The sequence below is a fragment of the Microcaecilia unicolor genome, chromosome 11, assembly GCF_901765095.1.
Source record: "Microcaecilia unicolor chromosome 11, aMicUni1.1, whole genome shotgun sequence".
In the NCBI taxonomy this organism is placed as follows: Eukaryota; Metazoa; Chordata; class Amphibia; order Gymnophiona; family Siphonopidae; genus Microcaecilia; species Microcaecilia unicolor.
The window spans coordinates 142,641,831-142,662,115 of NC_044041.1; the positions used below are offsets into that span (position 1 = coordinate 142,641,831).

The 20,285-nt window shown below is 47.3% G+C and overlaps 1 protein-coding gene across 1 annotated transcript in view; it reads right to left on the reverse strand.

The window, feature by feature from the left end:
* The window catches only part of CLPTM1 (CLPTM1 regulator of GABA type A receptor forward trafficking), a 667,471-nt gene that overhangs the window by 487,340 nt on the left and 159,846 nt on the right, over positions 1–20,285 (reverse strand). Inside the window, 3 exon segments of the mRNA XM_030218474.1 lie at positions 8,864–8,984; positions 9,767–9,852; positions 10,450–10,567. Of these exon segments, the coding sequence (XP_030074334.1) occupies positions 8,864–8,984; positions 9,767–9,852; positions 10,450–10,567 (325 nt within the window).

Consider the following 20,285-nt stretch of genomic DNA (forward strand, 5'->3'; position numbering starts at 1 on the left):
CATGTCTAAGGGGTAATTATAAAGGGGAAAATTACCTGAACAAATTTGGTAGAGGGATTAGATAGGACCTTTACCCAATTTGCAAGGATGTAAATATGTGTGCACAACAGCAATTATTCAAGATATTTAATTGCACATCCTTGCAGGTAACACTATTAAAATTTTAGAATTGATAATGGTTCCCATTTTGAAGGCTAATTAGTATAACAATGTAACTTGTCATAATATAACCATGTCCTGATCTTCCGATCTGGGCAAGAAGAATGGACTTATGTCCCAGCAAATAAGTGTTATCTTGGAGAATAACTGATCTGTTTATATGCTTTATTCATAGATATTTGTAAGAATCAGTGTAATCATTCTTCTTATGATGTCTTTGGGGCTATTACCCCCGGTGGACATTTATGACTCACAGCCGAGAGTCAGGGCAAGCTGATTGGAAGATGGAGGAATCATAGTGAAATCCGACAACAAGATAATTACACATATTCAGCTAACTAGATGTGTCCTGTAGCAACTGTGAACAACACTCAAGTATGGAAAGGAGTCCTGCCACACAAATGAGTTTAATATGACTTGCACAAGTCAGAGACAGACAATATAGCATTGTTGACCCAAAAATGCAGACATTGTTGATATTTACATCACCAGTGTTATTAGCATATGTTTATATTCTTCTTGTGTGAATGCTACACCTATGAAGACCTGTGTAAATACTGTAGTACCCTTAATTGCCTTAATTATAGAGTAAAATGAACTTGGTATGATACACTGTTAGAAGATTTTGGTACAAGTGTAGAGATAATAAAGGTTATTGATGCCGAAACTTTAGACAAAACAAAATGTATAAGAACTGACATTAATCAGCTTATTATTTTGCAATATGATAAAGGGTTGTTTTTTTAATTATACTCAGATAGTTTATTATACTCCGATAGTTTACAAGTAGAAATTAATATAGCATAATTTACCACTTGCACGTTGTAATATTTGCCCTTATACAAAGGAATAAGGCTCAAGATGACTAACTGTGAACACTTGTGGAAGTGAATTTCACCGTTGGGTTGCTTCCACAACCTGATTAATAATTTCAAATACTGCCTGGTGCACTGACCTTTTTGTTATGGGCAAATTGTGTAGTTTAATGTAACTAAGCAGTGTGTATTATTTGTAATACTGAACTTTGGTTAGTTATTAGTGGGCAGCATTATTACCATTTGCCCTTGGATTATACTTCCTATTAATTTTAGTATGTTTGTTGAAATTAGTGAAACACATTTCATAGTTATTCTATTATACCATTATCGTATAAGCAGAATTGAAAAGCAAAGAGCTGAATGTAATGGAAGATGTAAAGGATTGCTTTTCAACCCTGCTTTGTCCGATAATAAGTACATCCTATATAATAAAACCCACCTCCAATGTTCTGAAGCTGACTGGGTGGACACAAGCCTTGAGGCATTCGTGCTTCTGTTGACGCCTCCCACTTCCAGGTGCGTCAGCAGTGAAAGTGCCCAATCAAAACACAGCAGCGTTCGGAACGTTGGAGGCGCAGTTTCAGCCCTTCGTCACGCCCCCCCCCCCAAGGTCGCCGCCCCTCACCCCTCCACCCACCCCCCCGAGGTCGCCGCAGCCACCGCTCCAACCTCCACCCCCCACCCGACATCAGCTCAGCTGCCATTTCCGGCCACAGCTGCTTCTCCTGTTGAGCAGCAGCGGTCGGTACAAAAACAAAACAAAACAACTTAAACCTGCAAAAATGCTTTTAAAAAGGAAGCGGGGCACCGCAGGCAGCCATTGGCTGTCAGCTCTGCATCCGCTCCTCCTCTCACATCACTGCCCCTGGAGTAGAACCCCGGAGGAGCGCAGCAACGTAAGAAGTGAGAGGAGGAGCGGATGCAGAGCTGACAGCCGATGGCTGCCTGCGGTGCCCCGCTTCCTTTTTAAAAGCATTTTTGTAGGTTCAATTTGGTTTTTTTGTTTTTATACCGGCCACTGCTGCTCGACAGGAGAAGCAGCAGTGGCCAGAAATGGCAGCTGAGCTGACGTCGGACAGAGGGGGGAGCGGCGGCAACCTCGGGGGGGAGGGGTGGAGGGGAGGAGCGGTGGCACCCTGAGGGGGGGTGAAGGGGTGAGCGGCTGCGACCTTGGGGGGGGCATGGTGGCGAGGGCGGCAGGGGGGGCGGGGGGGGAAGGGGTCCTGAGGCCAGAGGGGAGGGGGTTCAGAGACCTGGGAGGGGGAGGGGGGATGAAGAGGGGGAAGGGATCCTGCGATCACACAGAGTGTGTGGTAGACAGTGTATGAGAGTGAAAGAGACACTGTGTGTGTGCCAGAGATACCGCGTATCTCTGGCACACACACAGTGTCTCTTTCACTCTCATACACTGTCTACCACACACTATGTCTCACACTGTATCACATTCACTCTCTATGTGTCACACAGTCACTCTCAAACACTCTCTCGATCTCATACACTCTCGCTCACACAGAGAGTCTGTGTATCGCACACATACTCTCTCACACTCTGTTTCACACAAACACTCTCTCTCTCACACACTGTATCTGTGTGAAACACACTCTCTCACACTCACTGTGGCTCACATACGCACTCACACACACTCTCATAGACACACTCGCACCCACACTCACTCTCTCTCTGTCACACACATACATTCACTCTCTCTCACACACACACACTCTCTCTCTCTCTCTCTCAAACATACACACTCCGAGGAAAACCTTGCTAGCGCCCATTTCATTTGTAAGTACATAAGCATCGCCATGCTGGGACAGACCAAGGATCCATCGAGCCCAGCACCCTGTCACCGACAACAGCCAAATACACTCTGAAATCTTCTGTCTTTGACCGAAAGTAACTTGTAAATACAAAAATAAGTTGGAATGCAGAAGATAAGACACAGCTCTAATTAATTTGGTATGTGAAGAGGAGGATGGCGCTTGTTTTTGAAGTTCAGATTGGCCACCTGGACTTAGAAACATGTGACCATATTCCCACAGTATGGCTTGTTTACCTATTCTCAAGCATTCTATAATTTTCCTTAGCTCTGAACATGAGATCTAAGCCTTATAAAAAGGGGGGCTTGTTGCAGCAGAGTTTTGAGGCTCATCTGTGGGTGGACGCACCGTACAGAAAAGACTTGTTCCTGGTCATAAGGAGACTTCGGGCTTTCGCTGCAACAGGCCTCCCGGTTGATGAGATAAGGGCCTGAAATTCCTGACCAGTGATGTTGTATGTATAGTGTATTATTGCTTCTTCTCTTGGTCTAAGAACTCTTAGCATTGCTTAGATGTAGAAACCAGTGATGTAATGATTGTTTATAGATAAGTATTGTTTCTTTTTAGTTATATAGCTAATCATTGTGTGTATAAAGCTTTAATCATTGCATATATCTTAATCATTGTAGATTTTAGCCCATCTAATAAAGGTCTCATTTACCTAATACGAATCCAAAAGAATCCATGGTAATTATTGAGTAGTCTGTGTCAGTGAAGCAGGCTGTAAATCCATAGCAGTACAATTGGTCAATTGGGCCTCGCAATGGCAAGGACTAAACGCAGATTTACCTGAAACAAAATGCAACTAGATGAAGGTGTAGCCTGGAACAGAATAAAAACAGGTCTAGGAGGGTGAAGTTGATTCTAAACCCCAAACAGATTCTCCAACACTGATGCCCAAACTGACTGTCGCGTCGGGTATCCTGCTCAAAGCAGTAGTGAGATGTGAATGTGTGGACTGAAGACCACATCACAGCCATGCAAATCTCTTCAATGGAGGCTGATTAAGTGGGCCACTGACGCAGCCATGGCTCTAACATTATGAGCCATGACATGACCCTCTAAAGTCAGCCCAGCTTGGGCATAAGCAAAAGAAATGCAATCTGCTAGCTAACTGGAAATTGTGGGTTTACCGACGGCAACTCCCCTCCTGTTGGGATCAAAAGAGACAAACTGGGCGGACTGTCTGAAGGTCTTTGTACGATCCATGTAAAAGGCCAACGCTCTCTTGCAGTCCAAGGTGTGAAAGCTGCTTTCGCCAGGCTGGGCATGAGGTTGGGGAAATAATGTTGGCAAGATAACTGACTGGTTCAGATGGAACTCTGACACCACCTGCAGCAGGGTGTGTGTGAAGGACTACTCTGTTGTGATGAAACTTAGTATAAGGTGCATCCACTACTAAGGCTTGAAGTTCACTGACCCTATGAACTGAAGTAACAGCCACCAAGAAAATGACCTTCCAGGTCAAGTACTTCAAATGGCAGGAATTCAGTGGCTCAAAAGGAGCTTACATCAAATGGGTGAGAACAACGTTGAGAAACCATGACACTGGTGGAGGTTTGACAAAAGCAAACCTCTCATGAAGCGAACAACTAAAGGCTGTCCAGAGATAGGCCTACCTTCTGCACATTGATGATATGCACTAATTTGCACTAAGGTGAAACCTTACGGAGTTGGTCTTAAGACCAGACTCTGACAAGTGTAGAAGGTATTCAAGCAGGGTCTGTGTAGGACAAGAAAGGGGATCTATGGCCTTGTTGTCACACCAGACAGCAAACCTCCTCCATTTAAAAGAGTAACATCTCTTAGCGGAATCTTTCCTGGAAGCCAACACCACCCAGGACACACCCTCCGAAAGTCCCAAGGAAGCGAATTCTAGGCTCTCAACATTCAGGCTGTGAGAGCCAGAGACTGGAGGTTGGGATACAGAAGCGACCCCTCATTTTGTGTGATGAGGGTTGGAAAACACTCCAATCTCCACAGTTCTTCGGAGGACAATTCCTGAAGAAAAAGAGGCGTAAACAACGGCCTGGCAGACAGACTGAGGAACTTGGAATGGTAGTCCCAAAGTCAGATTGGACCAAACTGCCCACCACTGAAGAGAGCGAACAAGATCCAGGGACACTCGGATAACATCCTCCAGGCTTCACTTGGCTTGATACCACTGAGAAGTCAGGGACCATTGAGCAGATCTCATATGAAAACTTGCCATGGGTGTAACATATACTGAGGAAGCCATGTGGCCCAATAATCTCAACATCTGCCAAGCTGTGACCTGCTGCGATGCCCGAACCTTGGATGCAAGAGACAAAAGGTTGTTTGCACGCGTCTCTGGGAGAAATGCTCAGAAATTCTACATATCGAGCAGGGCTCATATAAACTCCAATTGTTGAACTGTATGGGGATGGGACTTGGGGTAGTTTATTACGAACCCTAATAGTTGAATAGTCATCCGCACTGACTCCCGAGCACTGTCCTCTGAGGTGCTCCTCACTAGCCAATCGTCAACATAAGGGAACACATGCACTCCCAGCTTGCGTAGCGACGCTGCAACTACCTCTAGACATTTTGTAAAAACCCTGGGAGCTGGCGCAAGGCCAAAGGGCAATACGCGGTACTGAAAGTGATGTGCTCCCAACCAAAATCAAAGATAGTCCCAAGCTGGAAGTATCGGGATACGAGTGTATGCATCCTAAGTCAAGAGAGCATAGTCAATCGTTTTCCTGAATAACGGGAAGAAGGGTGCCCAGGAAAACCATCCTGAACTTTTCTCGGACTAGGAATCTGTTCAGGGCCCTCATGTCTAGGATGGGATGTATTCCCCCTGTCTTTTTCTGTACAAGGAAGTACCTGGAATAGAATCCCTGCCCTTCTTTCTCTGGTGGAACAGGTTCGACCACTTGGGCCTTTAAAAGGAAGGGCAGAGAGTTCCTCTGCAAGTATGTGCTTGTGCTGAGAACTGAATGAATGAGTTCTTGGTGGGCAATTTGGAGATTTGGATAACAAATTGAGGGTGTATCCTAACTGGAATATATGAAAAACTCACCGGTCGGAGATTATGAGAAGTCACCTTCAGTGAAAACATTTTAACCTCCCTCCAACCGGCAAGTTGTCCGGGATGGAGACTATGATTGCGGCTATGCTCTGCTCGATCCAGTCAAAAGCTCATCTCTTACTTTTGCTTGGGAGCAGCAGGGGATGAGCATGAACAGGCTGGCAAGCCACAGGAGCGTACCTACGCCTAGAGTAGGAATATGGAGCGCTCCACAACACACCAAAATACCTCCTGGATGAGGAGGTGGCTGCAGAAGACGTCCAGCGGGAGACAGAAGACATAGCCTCAGTGTGCTTTTTTATCTAGTCAACAACCTCTTCAACCTTTTCTCCAAAAAGATTATCCCCCCGGCAAGGGGCATCTGCCATTCTCTGCTGGACCAAATGGTCCATGCCAGAAACACGCAGCCAGGAGAGTGTGTGCATTGCTAGACCCTGGGCAGAGATTCTGGATACCACGTCAAAAGTGTTGTAAGTGCCCCCGGCCAAGAACTTGCAGCACACACCTTCTGCTGCTTGACCAATGGGTGAAAAGGCTCAGCCTGCTCCGGAGGGAGCCCCTCCACCAAGTCGGACAGCTGCCTCGCAAAGTTCCACAAGTTGACACTCATGGAGAGTTGGTAAGACCAAATACGGGCGTTAAGCATAGCAGCCTGATACATTTTTCTCCTAAAAGAGTCTAGGGTTCTAGCTTCTGTACCTGGGGGAGCTGAGGCATAGTCCCTAGTACTCCTGGCTTTGTTGAGAGCAGCATCCACCACCATGGAGTTGTGTAATAACTAAGATCTCTCCGACCCAAGGTCCCCATGGATACAATATTGGGTATCAATCTTCTTGGGGAACACAGGGACAGGGGGGACGCCCAGTTCCATACGAGGACTGCCTTGAGTACCTCATGGAAAGGAGCCATCACTGTCTCCTTAGGTGGAGAAGTGTAGTCCAGGACCTCAAGCATCTTGGCCCTGGGCTCATCCTCCACTTTTAAGGGGAATGGAATGGCTCAGTCATTTCCCGTACAAAGGAGGTGAGGGAGAGACTCTCAGGTGGAGACAGTCTACTCTCAGGTGGAGGGGAAGGCTCAGAAGGGATCCCATAGGACTCATTGGAGGCAAAGTACCTGGGATCCTCTTCTAATTCCCACGAGTACTGCTCTTCAGTATCGGACAGCACATCCTTCAGAGATGTCCGATACCGGGCCCGCACTGACATGGAGGATCCATGTCTTTCAGAACGGTGTTGAAATGTCAGCTCCTACCTCACGACGAAGCTTCCTCCACCGATGTTGGAGAGCTGGCCTGGGTGGCAATCGATACCGGAGCAGCAAGAGGTGCCGGTGCCGAAGGCCGCACCATGGGTTGAGAGTCAGGCGTGGCCTCAGCGAAAGGTATGGCAGGTGCAGGCAAACCCAATGCACATCGCTGCATTAACCCCTCCAAGAGCTTAGGGAGCAGAGCCCGGATACACACGTCGAGAGACGCCATCGGTAAGGCTGAGGGGCCGGTGTGGTATCAGGCTGCCGAACCACCTGGGGTGCGGGAGCAGGATCTCAGCTGCTAGGAGACAGATGCATCGGCACCTCTTGAATGGACGGGGAGTGGTCATCCCGGCGTCAACGCTTTTTGGGTGCCTTGTCCCTCGGCGTCCCAGAGCTCCTGGCACCGTGCATCGAAGGAAATCGGTGTCGGTGTTTCTTAGCCTTCGCTCGATGCACTTCATCCAAACTTCTCCGTGCCGATGAGGACGACGTTAAATCCTCATGTTGCCTCTGTGTCAGGTCCGACGATGGCCAGTCCCGGGGAGCCTGCATAGCAGGAGGCCTCAAGGCAGGTGGAGACTCACTCGATGCCTCACTGCTACCAGTGTCTCGGGGTCTCACAACAGCCATCCCTACCTGGACTCCCAACGCCGGTGCTTCCTTCGATGTTCACATCGACCTCAATGTCGAAGAACCGGACCGAGCTCCAAAATGTTTTTCTCGTTGAGCTTCTCAGGAAATGTGTGTTCTTTTCTTCATACGAAGGCAAAAGACACAATTTGCCATGGTCGGGCCCGAAGCACTGAATACACCAAGAATGTGTATCAGTACCCGAGATGGTCTGGTTGCACTGGGAGCAACGCTTGAAGCCACTGGGAGTCTTCGATGGCATAGAAGGGAAAGTCGCGATTGTGCCTGAAAAAAAGGAAAAGGCACAAAAATTGTAAACCCATCCAGGTAGGTCTAAATAAGACCCACAACAAAAAACAAAGAAAACTTAAATGCGTGAACAAAAACTAAGAGGATTTTTTTTTTTTCAAAATAATAAAAGACAAGAAGAAAGATAAAAAAGCGCGGTAAGGGCTCTTCCCAGGCGTGTGAGGAGCAACAGAGAGCGCAGCTGTTTCCTCTCGCGGAGGAGAACAAACTGAAGTGAAGCGGATGTGCTGCAGGCGGGAAGGCGCTCTGCACATGCATGGTGGGACGCAGTTCGCACCCCAGAAGGCTCTCAGTTTTTTCTATGCTGGCTAGCATGCAGATTCCCGGGTGATGAGGATCGTCTACCCACTTGTGAGAATTGGAAGCCTGCTTGTCCTCAGAGAAAACAGAGCAGAATGAAGAAAACACTTCCACTAACATAAGCTCTGATAATCAAAAACCAAAATTACAATGTGCTTCAGCCAAGTAGTCACCAGAATCATCATTTGCCCATCCTCCCTCCCATGGGGCTGTGAGCAAGGCCTTATCAGTGCCCCTATTTCAAGGAGCAAGAATTTTGAGGCCTGGAATGAAATCCCCTATTCTTGTGCTCACCTTCTGTTCCACTCTCTCCCCTGCAACATGTGACCCACAACATGCAGAGAAATGAGAACTGCAGAAAAATGTGCAAACATTCCAAGGCAGAGATACAAAATGCAAGAAACATGAAAAATATGCTAAGCCTTGGAACCAGTGAAAAAAGCTCCTTTCTGTGAGAGGCATTAGAGGGACTTGGTCAAAAAATATGAGACAAGGTCAAGGGTGCTGATTATCCTTACATTGGTCAAGTGGAGGCGGCACACTGCCCTTCACCCATGGTGTATGATCGTCCACAATATTTATCGTCAGGTTCGGATGCCAGTGGGAAATCACTTCAATAGGACCGAAATCCTCTGCTCTCTGCAATACAACATAATTGAGATCTGAGCTGCTATTCTGGAGCCTCACTTGAGAGCCCATTTCTTCCTTGATGCCCAACTCCTCCCAAGGAACTTGCTGGTCTACACGCAACCTTTAAGAATATTACCACAGGGACCATCTATGCTTCCCAGTCCATGTGTCCTCTTTCTCACTACTTTCGTTTCTTCAGGACACAGAGTGCACTAGGCTATGCAGTCAGTCTCCAGAAGTTATGATATGCTGTTTCTTGTGCTTACACTCTTCAGGGGCATTGCCCCATCCCTGGCATTTTGTGCTCAGCCCACTCTAACCATGATAAAAAATTACCAAGCGAGAACTCAGCTGATCAAATATGCCCTAATATATTCCCCAACCTCTGATTTCATCAAATTCAAGGGACCCTCCCTCACATAACCTTCTTACCATTCTCCCCTCCACAAGTGAAATGAGTCAATGTAAGAATTATCTATTCATCCATTTATTTTATATATACAAATACATACACATGCATTTGTGAGCATATATTTCCCTTCGGATGTGGTCTGAAAAGCCTCTGTATAATATGCTCTTCTATCTGTGTTTGTACAGCGCTACGTACACTTTGTAGCGCTCTAGAAATGTTAAATAGTAGTAGTAGTAGTATTAATAGCTACCACAGCCTTTAATGCCAACAGTTCCCTCCAGAACCCATATAAGCCACATTGCGCCTGCATGTGTGGGAAAATGTGGGATATAAGTAACAAATAAATAAATAAATAAATAAATATACCCTATGACTTTACCTTGATCATTTCTGGATCAGCCTCAGTTTCCCCTGTCAGGAGATTTTTCGTTTTTAGAAACCGTCGTCGTTTATATTTATTTAACACTGCAAGACAGAGATCATATATCAGGAAAAAAAAAAAAAAAAGAGGTTAACACAGAGGAAGAAAGATTACAGAAGGATGGGCTTCCCAAATGAAGACCGACAGAACAGAGAAATATGGTGGATGGAAGATTTGAAAATACAAGGAAACACTAGGAGGCAGAAACTGGGTTATGAAGAAAGGATCAGAATGATACAATAGAAAAGGAAATAGAATCTGGGAAATAAAAGGTAGGAGTTGATAAATGAAGAGAGATAGGGGTTATAAATTTTGGGATGAAATGAAATTTGATTTAGTTATTTTATATAAGATAAGCCCAGAAACTTGTCTTAGATATCAGTCCCATGCTTCTTAAGGTAGCAGCCTGTTAGCTGTTCCCGGCAAAATAACCCACAGCATAGGCCCAAGCCATATCCTGATCCACAGAGAAATAAGCAGGCTATATCATTTAACCAATAGCTGGCTCAATTTGAGTGCTATTCGTTTGAAGTCCAACTAGAGAGGTGTAAGACAATGAACAAGGAGTTTGACAAGGAACAGAAATAGCTCATGTGGGCAGGAGGTAGACAAAGAATGGGGTCTGTGACCCTCAATCATACTTCGTGATGTGTGCACTGTGGCCAGTCGTCTGTACAATGCTTTCTGAGAGGGGTCTGGGTGGAAGCCACTCTTTGTGAGGTACACATGAATGTACAAGGAGCCATTGTGCTGCACACTCTGAAATGGCAAAATACATAAATAAATGTCACACTGTTAGAGGATGAGAATTCAGTAGCAATTAACTTTTTTGGCACATTAATTTTTATTGAGCCATCTGCATAATAACCTCAGCAAAACTAGGTTATTACAGCAATATTTGTAAGACAGAAGAGTCCAACCACAAAAATATCTTGGATTTTTACACAGATGAGATTTAAAATTACATTGAACCAAACAAGAACATTAAAAAAACCAAAATGGGCCACAATGTCTAGCTTGAATAACCAGTCCCCACCCCCTAACTCCTACTAATTATTCATCGACCTTGTATAAAATAACAATAATGATTATAACTATCATGATTGCTTGTACTCGTAAGATCAAAATACACAGGGCTGCCCACTAAACAAAATTCAGGATACATCCTCCAATCGTGGCCAGTCCCAAAATTCCTGTATTACCTGGCAGTCACACCACATATATTCATAGCTGCCTTTCTTTTCCACAATTCCACCAACACCACTCTCACAACATGTACTTCTGTATCAGGGCTTAGTATAGCAATATATATTTTACTTCATAGGCATCTGATTGTATTTTGGTCACAGTAGAGTGGTGTGAGTACCAATACAGACTAGTTCAAAAGGTATCCCCTAATTTCTTATCTAGCCAAAATTCCCATGTTTGGACATGTGCAGTTATTTTGGGGGTGTATAAATCACCTATGTCCTTATATAGGTTTGTTAATAAATTTTGGTGTGATTATTCTTTAAATAAGGTAATCAATTGAAATAAAACAAAATAAAACATGGAAAAGAAAATAAGGTGATACCTTTTTTATTGGACATAACTTAATACATTTCTTGATCAGCTTTCGAAGGTTGCCCTTCTTCGTCAGATTGGAAATAAGCAAATGTTGGTAGACGACAGTATATATAAGTGAAACATCAAAGCATTCCAGTGACAGTCTAACAGGATAGGGGTGGATAGGTAAGAGACAGGAAGAGGGAGATATGCATGGAGACAGGAGGGGGACAAAGCAGCACAATTTTCAAAGCAGTACATTTTTATGGTCCAGCACTGCTTTGAAAATTGTACTGCTTTGTCCCCCTCCTGACGAAGAAGGGCAACCTTCGAAAGCTAATCAAGAAATGTATTAAGTTATGGCCAATGAAAAAGGTATTATCTTATTTTCTTTTCCATGTTTTATTTTATTTCTATTGATTACCTTTAAAAGTGGACTAACACGACTACCACACCTCTTTAAATAAGGATATCCCTGTTCTGAGCAAGTGTGTTTTAGCCTAGGTACTCAGTAACACATCTGAAAATACTGGTAAAACAAAACTTTTAGATGAACAAGTTCCTGCAGTTGTTGCCGGAATATTAAGGCAAAAAGATCTTTGCAGTATGTTAATCTCACCTGGACTCGCAGTGGCTTAAAATAATCTGATAAAGACATGTAATTCTTCACCAATGCAATATCCCTCTCACTCCCTGCTGCCTTTTAACTTCTTCGCACACTCTCCGCAAAGGTTCTTACTAGAGAGTTGCATGGGGACAGAAATCTTACCCATCCCTGCTGGAATCTTACCAGTCCCCTCTGGAATCTTACACATCCTCACCCATCCCCATAAGAATTTAACCTGTCCCCACCCCGTTCAGCAAGAATTTAATGGTACATAAAAATATATATATATTCTGGTCGTCTCTCTCTGGGTTCGAGCCGCAGCACTTCAGGCAAGGAAGGAACGGAAGTTGGAACATTCTGGTGCAAACATGTAAGATTTGTCTCTGACTGGCACTGTTTGCTGAGAGGTCACCACAAGAACGCAACAGGTCTACGCATCAGCCTAGGAGCAGAGAGGATTAATAGTAACATAGAAAGTTGACAGCAGATAAAGACCTGAACGATCCATCCAGTCTGCCCAATAGTCACACTCATTATCAATTCATAATTAAATCAACAATGAACGTGATATTATATACCTGATTATGGTCTTTCTTTGGCATTTCTGGGACATAGACCATGGAAGTCTGCCTAGTCCTGTCCTTATGTTCCAACTGCTGGAGTTGCCGTCGAAGCCCACTCCAGCCTGTCTTCTCATTTGCCGGACACAGACGGTAAAAGTCTGTCCAGCACTGTCCTCATGTTCCAGCCACTGAAGTTGCTGTCTAATCCCTTTCCAGCCCAACCTAAACCAGACTGCCATATATGAGACAGAAACCATACAAGTCTGCCCGGTATCGGCCCTAGTTCATCACAGCCGGAGTCGCCATCTAAGCATCACTCGACAAATCCACACACATACAGCCATTTAAGTTTAGGTATTTATATATGGAAAAATTAATTTTTACCTGATAATTTTCTTTCCATTAGTCCCAACAGATCAATCCAGAGACTTATGGGTTGTGTCCCTCTACCAGCAGGTGGAGATACCTCCGAGTTTTGCTATATGTGGACCTGAGCAACCAGCTGAACCTCAGTATGAACAATACCAAAGCAGTGGAATGGAAACAATAAAAAAAACTCTCCTGACATTGTCACACCAATTATTCAACATACTTCCACCACTTCTATATTTATTTATATTCTTTTTTAATCAAACGAAGGAACATTCAGAACAGAACCCGAAAAAAAACTAACCAACCGCAACAAAACCGCAGACAGTAAACCCAGAGAGGGGGGGGGGGGGCTCTGGATTGATCTGTAGGGACTAATGGAAAGAAAATTATCAGGTAAGAATTAATTTTTCCTTCCATGGCGTCCCACAGATCAATCCAGAGACTTGTGGGATGTACCCAAGCAGTCCTCAAGTAGGGCGGGACACCCCCAACCCGGCAGAAATCACTGACGAGCCAAACATCTTGAAGAGTGAATGTATGGACCAAAGCCCATGTAGCTGCCCTGCAGATATCTTCCAGAGAAACCAAACGGGACTCTGCATAGGAGGAAGCTTGTGCTCGCGTAGAATGAGCATGAACTTGCAAAGGGGCTTGCTCGCCCAATGCCACGTATGCTGAAGAGAAGGCCTCCCGCAACCAACGGGCTATGGTGTCCTTGGACGCCATATGACCCTTCTTACTGCCTCCAAAAAGGACGAAGAGATGGTCAGAAAGACGAAATTCATTCGTCACCTCCAAATACCTGAGTACAGCCTGTCTCACGTTGAGGCAGCGAAGAGCCCAGAAAATGCTCAGGGTAATCTTCACGGCAGAAGGCCGGCAAATGCAGGGACTGCCCCAAGTGGAAACGAGAAACCACCTTGGGCAAAAACGAAGGAAATGTCCTAATCGATACCCCCACCTCCGTTAAACGCAGGAAGGGGACTCTGCAAGAAAGGGCCGGCAACTCTAAAATTCTCCAAGTGGAAGTAATGGCTACTAGAAAAAATTGTCTAAGGTGAGATCCTTAATCGTAATCCCCGAAAAGGGTATGAAAGGAGGACGCTGAAGCGCTTTGAGAACTAGATTAAGGTTCCAGGATGGCAGAACTAGCACATGAGGAGGGTGCAAACAATTTACGCCCCTCAAGAAACGAACCATATCCGGGTGGGAGGCGATGGACCTGAAGCCGGCCTATAAAACATGCCAGAGCTGTCAGCTGCACCTTAAGAGAACTCAAATGAGAGTGATTTTTATAGAGCCTCCTGAAGAAACGCGAGGATAACCCATACTGAAGCCAAAGCCACTGACAATCCGGAACTCGCACACCACAAACCGAACGTATGCCACACCCTAGCAATAAGCTATCAAGGTGGATCTTTTCCGAGTCTAAAGCATCGTAGCGTTAACCGCATCCGGATACCCTTTTTTTTTCAACCTGGTCCTTTCAAGACCAAAGGGGGAGGGATCCTCCATCGTGACTGGCCCAAGCAGCAGAACACTGTGCTGCGCCGGTAGCAGAAAAGGACGATCGAACAGAGGCCTGATCACATCTGCGTACCAGGGTCGTCTGGGCCAATCCGGGGCCACTAGGATCACTCGACCGGGATGACTGGCAATGCGAGTCAGTACCCTGCCCACCATTGGCCACGGGGGAAGGCATAGAGCAGGCCCCTGGGCCAAGGTTGAAGGGCATCGATGCCTTCTGAGCCCAGCTCTCTTCGCATTCAATGCAGTGGCCATTAAGTCCATCTCTGGCATCCAACGGACAGTTATCTGATTGAAGGCCAGAGGGGAGAGCGTCTACTCCCCCGGCTCCAACTGGTGACGACTGAGAAAGTCTGCTTGCACATTCTGTGACCCCGCTATATGAGCCGCTGTCAAGAAAGAGAGATGAGTCTCTGCCCAACAGCAGATCAGAGCTGCCTCGCGCGCTAGGGGTGCACTCCTGGTGCCCCTCTGACGGTTTACGTAGGCGACCGCCGTCGCATAAAAGAACTCGAACTGGGCAACCACAGAGAAGAGACAGAAACTCCCTAAGGGCCAGACGAATTGCCAGTAACTCCAAGCGGTTGATGGACCATGACGCCTCCTTCAAAGTCCAAATACCCTGGGCCGTCTGTTGCAGGCAATGAGACCCCAGCCAGAAAGTGACACATCTATGGTCACTATCTTCCAGTCCGGGGTTGCCAGAGGAATGCCCGACACCAGATTCTTTTGAATGAACCACCAGTGCATGATTGTGTGAAGACAGGCCGAACATGGCACCCGAACCTCGTAATCCTCCGAAAGCGGAGACCAATGGCTCAGAAGGTGCCACTGGAGGGGGCACGTGAGCTCTGTCTCACTTTACCACGTCCACGGTGGAGGCCATGGAACCTAGAACTTGTACATAGTCCCAAGCCCGCGGGTTCAGAGTTTGAAACAGCGCTCCTAACTGAGCCTGTAACCACTGTGCTCGAGCTGAAGGAAGACAAACTATCCCTGTTGGGGTTTCGAAGCACACCCCCAAGTATTCCAGCATTTGGGAAGGCGTTAGGCTGCACTTTGGGAAGTTGATCACCCAACCAAGCGACTGAAGCAACCCGACCACTTTGTCGGTTGCCCGCCGACTCTCCTCGAAAGAAGACGCCCGCACAAGCCAGTCATCTAGATAGGGATGGACCTGAATCCCTTCCTTCCTGAGATAGGCCGCCACTACTACCAGGACCTTGGAAAAGGTCCGAGGCACTGTGGCTAGGCCGAAGGGCATCGCTTCAAATTGAAAATGACGACCGAGCACTGCAAAGCGAAGAAAGCGACTGTGGGGAGGCCAGATTAGAATGTATAAATAGGCCTCTTTGAGATCGAGAGAGGTCAAAAACTCCCCTGGCTGTACCGCTGCGATCACCGATCGGAGGGTTTCTATGCAGAAAAGCCGAACCCGTAAGGACCTGTTGACGCACTTGAGATCTAAGATGGGTCGCCAAGAACAGCACTTTTTTGGCACCACAAAATAAATGGAGTATCAACCGCACCCTCTTTCTGCTGGGGGTACAGGCTGGACAGCACCCAGCCGTTGTAAGTCGAGGAGGGTGTGTCGAACGGCCCAAACCCTGGCGGGACATTTGCAAGGCGATTCCAGAAAACAGTCTACTATTGGATGAGCCAATTCTAACTTGTAGCCGTCTCTGTTAACCTCCAAGACCCATTCGTCGGATGTTACCCTGGTCCACTCCACCGGGAATAGGGAGAGTCTGCCCCCAATAACCGGCTGGATATGGACCAGGGCCCCATCATTGGGCAGACCTGGCTGCGAGTTGGTTTCTGTTACCGGAAAGGAAGGCCCACCTGTCACCTCGAAAGGGCTGAGGCCTCTGAAAAGACCTTGCTCTCTGAAAAGAGGCCCTGCAACCTGGACAGTAACGCCATGTATCCCTAAACTTAGGTCTAGGTCCCGCCGGTCGTACAATCTTGGACCTGTCCTCTGGGAGGCACTGGCCCTTAGAGTCACCGAGGTCCTTCACAATCTGTTCTAAGCCTGTCCCAAACAAAAGCTTTCCCCTAAAAGGAAGCCTTGCAAAACGTGACTTAGAGGACACGTCTGCAGCCCAATGCCGCAACCACAGCCAGCGACGCACGATGACTGCTATGGAAACCTCATTCGCTGAAGCCCTCAAAAGATCATAAAGAAGATCCACAAGGAGGGTTAAACCAGACTCCAAGGCCGGCAAAACAGCCACGAGATGTTCCGGAGAGGAGGCTTTCTGTACCCATGATAAGCATGCCTGCGCTGCATAGGAGCCACAAACTGAGGCCTGCAGGGAGAGTGCTGCTATTTCAAGGACAGCTTCAAGCAAGTCTCCAACTTACGATCCTGGGGGTACTTGAGCGCCGTGCCACCCTCCACAGGGAGAGTGGTTTTCTTAGTGACCGCTGTGATTAAGAAATCCACAGTAGCGACCTTCAGCAAGTCTAAATCAGAAGCAGGTAGCGCATAAAGACGCAACATAGCTCTAAGCAACCTTAAGCCCACTGTCTGGCGTATCCCACTGCGCCAAAATAAGGATCTTCTTGGCCTCATGTACAATAAAGGAACGAGGTGGGCATTTGGTGCCAGACATAATAGAGGGCACCGGACTTGTTACTCCTGACGATTCAGGGGGGAAATGGCCAAAACCTCAAAAGCCCTAACAATCAGGGAGGGAAGCTCTTCCCTGTAAAAAAAAAGGCGGGCAGCCGTTGGATCATCACCCTCCTCAGAGGGCAGGGTGACCTCATCTGCCAAATCCAAAGATTCTAAGGGAGAGCCCGGAGACAACAGCTCTTCTGAGCAGCTGAAATCTTTATACTTAAATAACAAAAACCCTGTTAGTACGAGAGTTTCTCCTTTAATATATCCTAACACAATAAAGAGCAGAGCCATAACTGCCAGCTCTGTGGGTGCTAGGGTATCCACAATATAGTGAAGATCCTACCTGTAGCAGATATTCTCCGAGGACAGCATGCTGATAATCCTCACAAGTGGGTCGGCGATCCAAGCTGGCCCAGGAACCAGCATTCGAAATAGCAAAAAAATTTTGCTGGAGCCTTCTGAGCGCGACATGCATCCCACTGCGCATGCGCCGAGAACCTTCCCACCCGCCGTGCTCCTCAGTTAGGTGAAGAGTAAAAAAGAGAGATAGAGGAGACAACTCCAAGGGGAGGTGGGCGGGACTGTGAGGATTATCAGCCTGCTGTCCTCAGAGAATACCTGCTACAGGAAAGTATCGTCACTTTCTCCGAGGACAAGCAGGCTGAATAGTCCTCAAAAGTGGGATATCCCTAGCATCCAGGCTCACTCAAAACAACCATTGACCATTGTCAATTGGGCCTCGCAACGGCAAGGACGTAACGTAGATTAACCTGAAACTACAAACCTGGAACACAATAAAACGGGCCTAGGAGGGTAGATTCTAAACCCCAAATAGATTCTGCAGCACTGACTGCCCAAACTGTCGTATCAGGTATCTTGCTCAAGGCAGTAGTGAGATATGAATGTGTGGAATGACGACCATGTTGCAGCCTTGCAAATCTCTTCAATGGAGGCTGACTAAGTGAGCCACCAACACAGCCATGGCTCTGACATTGTGAGCCGTGACATGACCCTTCAGAATCAGCCCAGCTTGGGCATAAGCAATGGAAATGCAATCTGCTAGCTAACTGGAAATTGTGGGTTTACCGATGGTGACTCCCCTCCTGTTTAGATCAAAAGCAACAAACAACTGAGTGGACTGTCTGAAGGGCTTCGTCCGCTCCATGTAAAAAGCCAATGCTTTCTTGCAGTCCAAAGTGTGAAAGCTGCTTTTGCCAGGGTGGGCATGAGGATGTAGAAAAAATGTTGGCAAGACAATTGACTGGTTCAGATGGAACTCCGACACCACCTTCGGCAAAAATTTAGGGTGCGTGCGGAGGACTACTCTGTTGTGATGAAACTTAGTATTAGGTGCATCCACTACTAAGGCCTGAAGCTTACTGACCCTACGAGCTGAAGTAACAGCCACCAATAAAACGACCTTCCAGGTCAAGTACTTCAGATGGCAGGAATTCAGTGGCTCAAAAAGAGCTTTCATCAGCTGGGCGAGAATGAAGTTGAGAACCCATGACACTGGCGGACGTCTGACAGGGGGCTGTGACAAAATCAAACCTCTCATGAAGCGAACTAAAGACAGTCCAGAGATAGGTTTACCATCTACACGTTGAAGATACACACTAATTGCACTAAGATGAACCCTTATGGAGTTGGTCTTGAGACCAGACTCTGGTAAATGTAGAAGGTATTCAAGCAGAATCTGTGTAGGACAAGAAAGGGGATCTATGGCCTTGCTGTCACACCAGATGGCAAACCTCCTCCATTTAAAAGAGTAACAACTCTTAGTGGAATCATTCCTGGAAGCCAGCAAGACTCGGGAGACCCCTCCGAAAGACCCAAGTGAATATGCTCTCAACATCCAGGCCGTGAGAGCCAGAGACTAGAGGTTGGGATGTACAAGCGACCCCTCGTTCTGAGGGTCGGGAAACACTCTTCCAGAAGAAGAGGGAACCAAATCTGATGCGGCCAGTAGGGCGCAATCAGGATCATGGTTCCGTGGTCTTGCTTGAGTTTCAGCAACATCTCCCCCCCCCCCCCCCCCAGAGGTATGGCAGGATAAACATACAGGCGGCCTGTTCCCCAATGTAAGAGAAAGGCATCCGACGCTAGTCTGCCATGGGCCTGAAGACTGGAACAGAACTGAGGGACCTTGTGGTTCAGTCGAGTGGCAAAGAGATCCACCAAAGGGGTGCCCAACGCTCAGAAGATCTCGTGAGCTGTGCCCATATTCAGCAACCACTCGTAAGTTTGCACTACCTCATTCAGCCTGTTGGCCAGACTGTTGTTTACACCTGCCAGATAAGTGGCTTGGAGAAACATGCCATGTCGGCGCACCCAAAGCCACATCTGGACGGCTTCCTGACACAGAGGGCGAGATCCGGTGCCCCTCTGCTTGTTGGTGTAGTACATTGCAACCTGATTGTCTGTTTGAATCAAGATAATTTGGGTGGACAGCCCATCTCTGAAAGCCTTCAGAGCTTTCCAGATCACTCGGAGCTCCAGGAGGTTGATCTGATGATCTGATTCCTGGGGGGGGGACCAGGCTCCCTGAGTATGAAGCCCATCTACATGAGCTCCCCATCTCAGAAGAGATGCATCTGTCGTCAGCACTTTTTACAGCTGATGAATTTGGAATGGACGTCCCATGGCCAAATTGGACCGAACTGTCCACCATTGAAGAAAATGTAAAAAAAAAAAAAATCGGTGGACTCACAGGTGACATCTTCTAGATTTCCCGTGGCCTGATACCACTTGAAAGCCCGCTCAATCACTCCACAGTCCGGGCCCACATCCCCTCCTTCACAAGATGTCTCCCTTTCACCAGCGGTGCCTCTGCCTCACCTCCAAGCTGCACGTGGCCAGCGATCTCCCTCCAGGCCGCCTCGAACAATCAGCAGTCCTCCTCCCGACTGGCCGGCCGCGTTCACGGAGTCCTGGCACGACTCGCCAAGCACCAACCTCTCACTCGCAGCGGCAGCCCTCGCTCTCGCCCCACTCTCCCGGGACGGTCGCCAAGACTGAAGGCGCGGCCTCCCGCACCACCACTTGCTGCCGATTTCCGAGGCCCACACTCCTGTCTCCCGGACCGTTGCACATCTACCTCCGTCAGCGCTAATCTGCTCCAGAGGTCTCCCAGGAGCTCCCTTCAACAGTCCAGTGCCTCTGCTGCCTTGATCGGCTGCAGCTCCCCAAAAAAATCCCAAATTACAACAGGATGGATATGGAGCTCACCGCCATGCG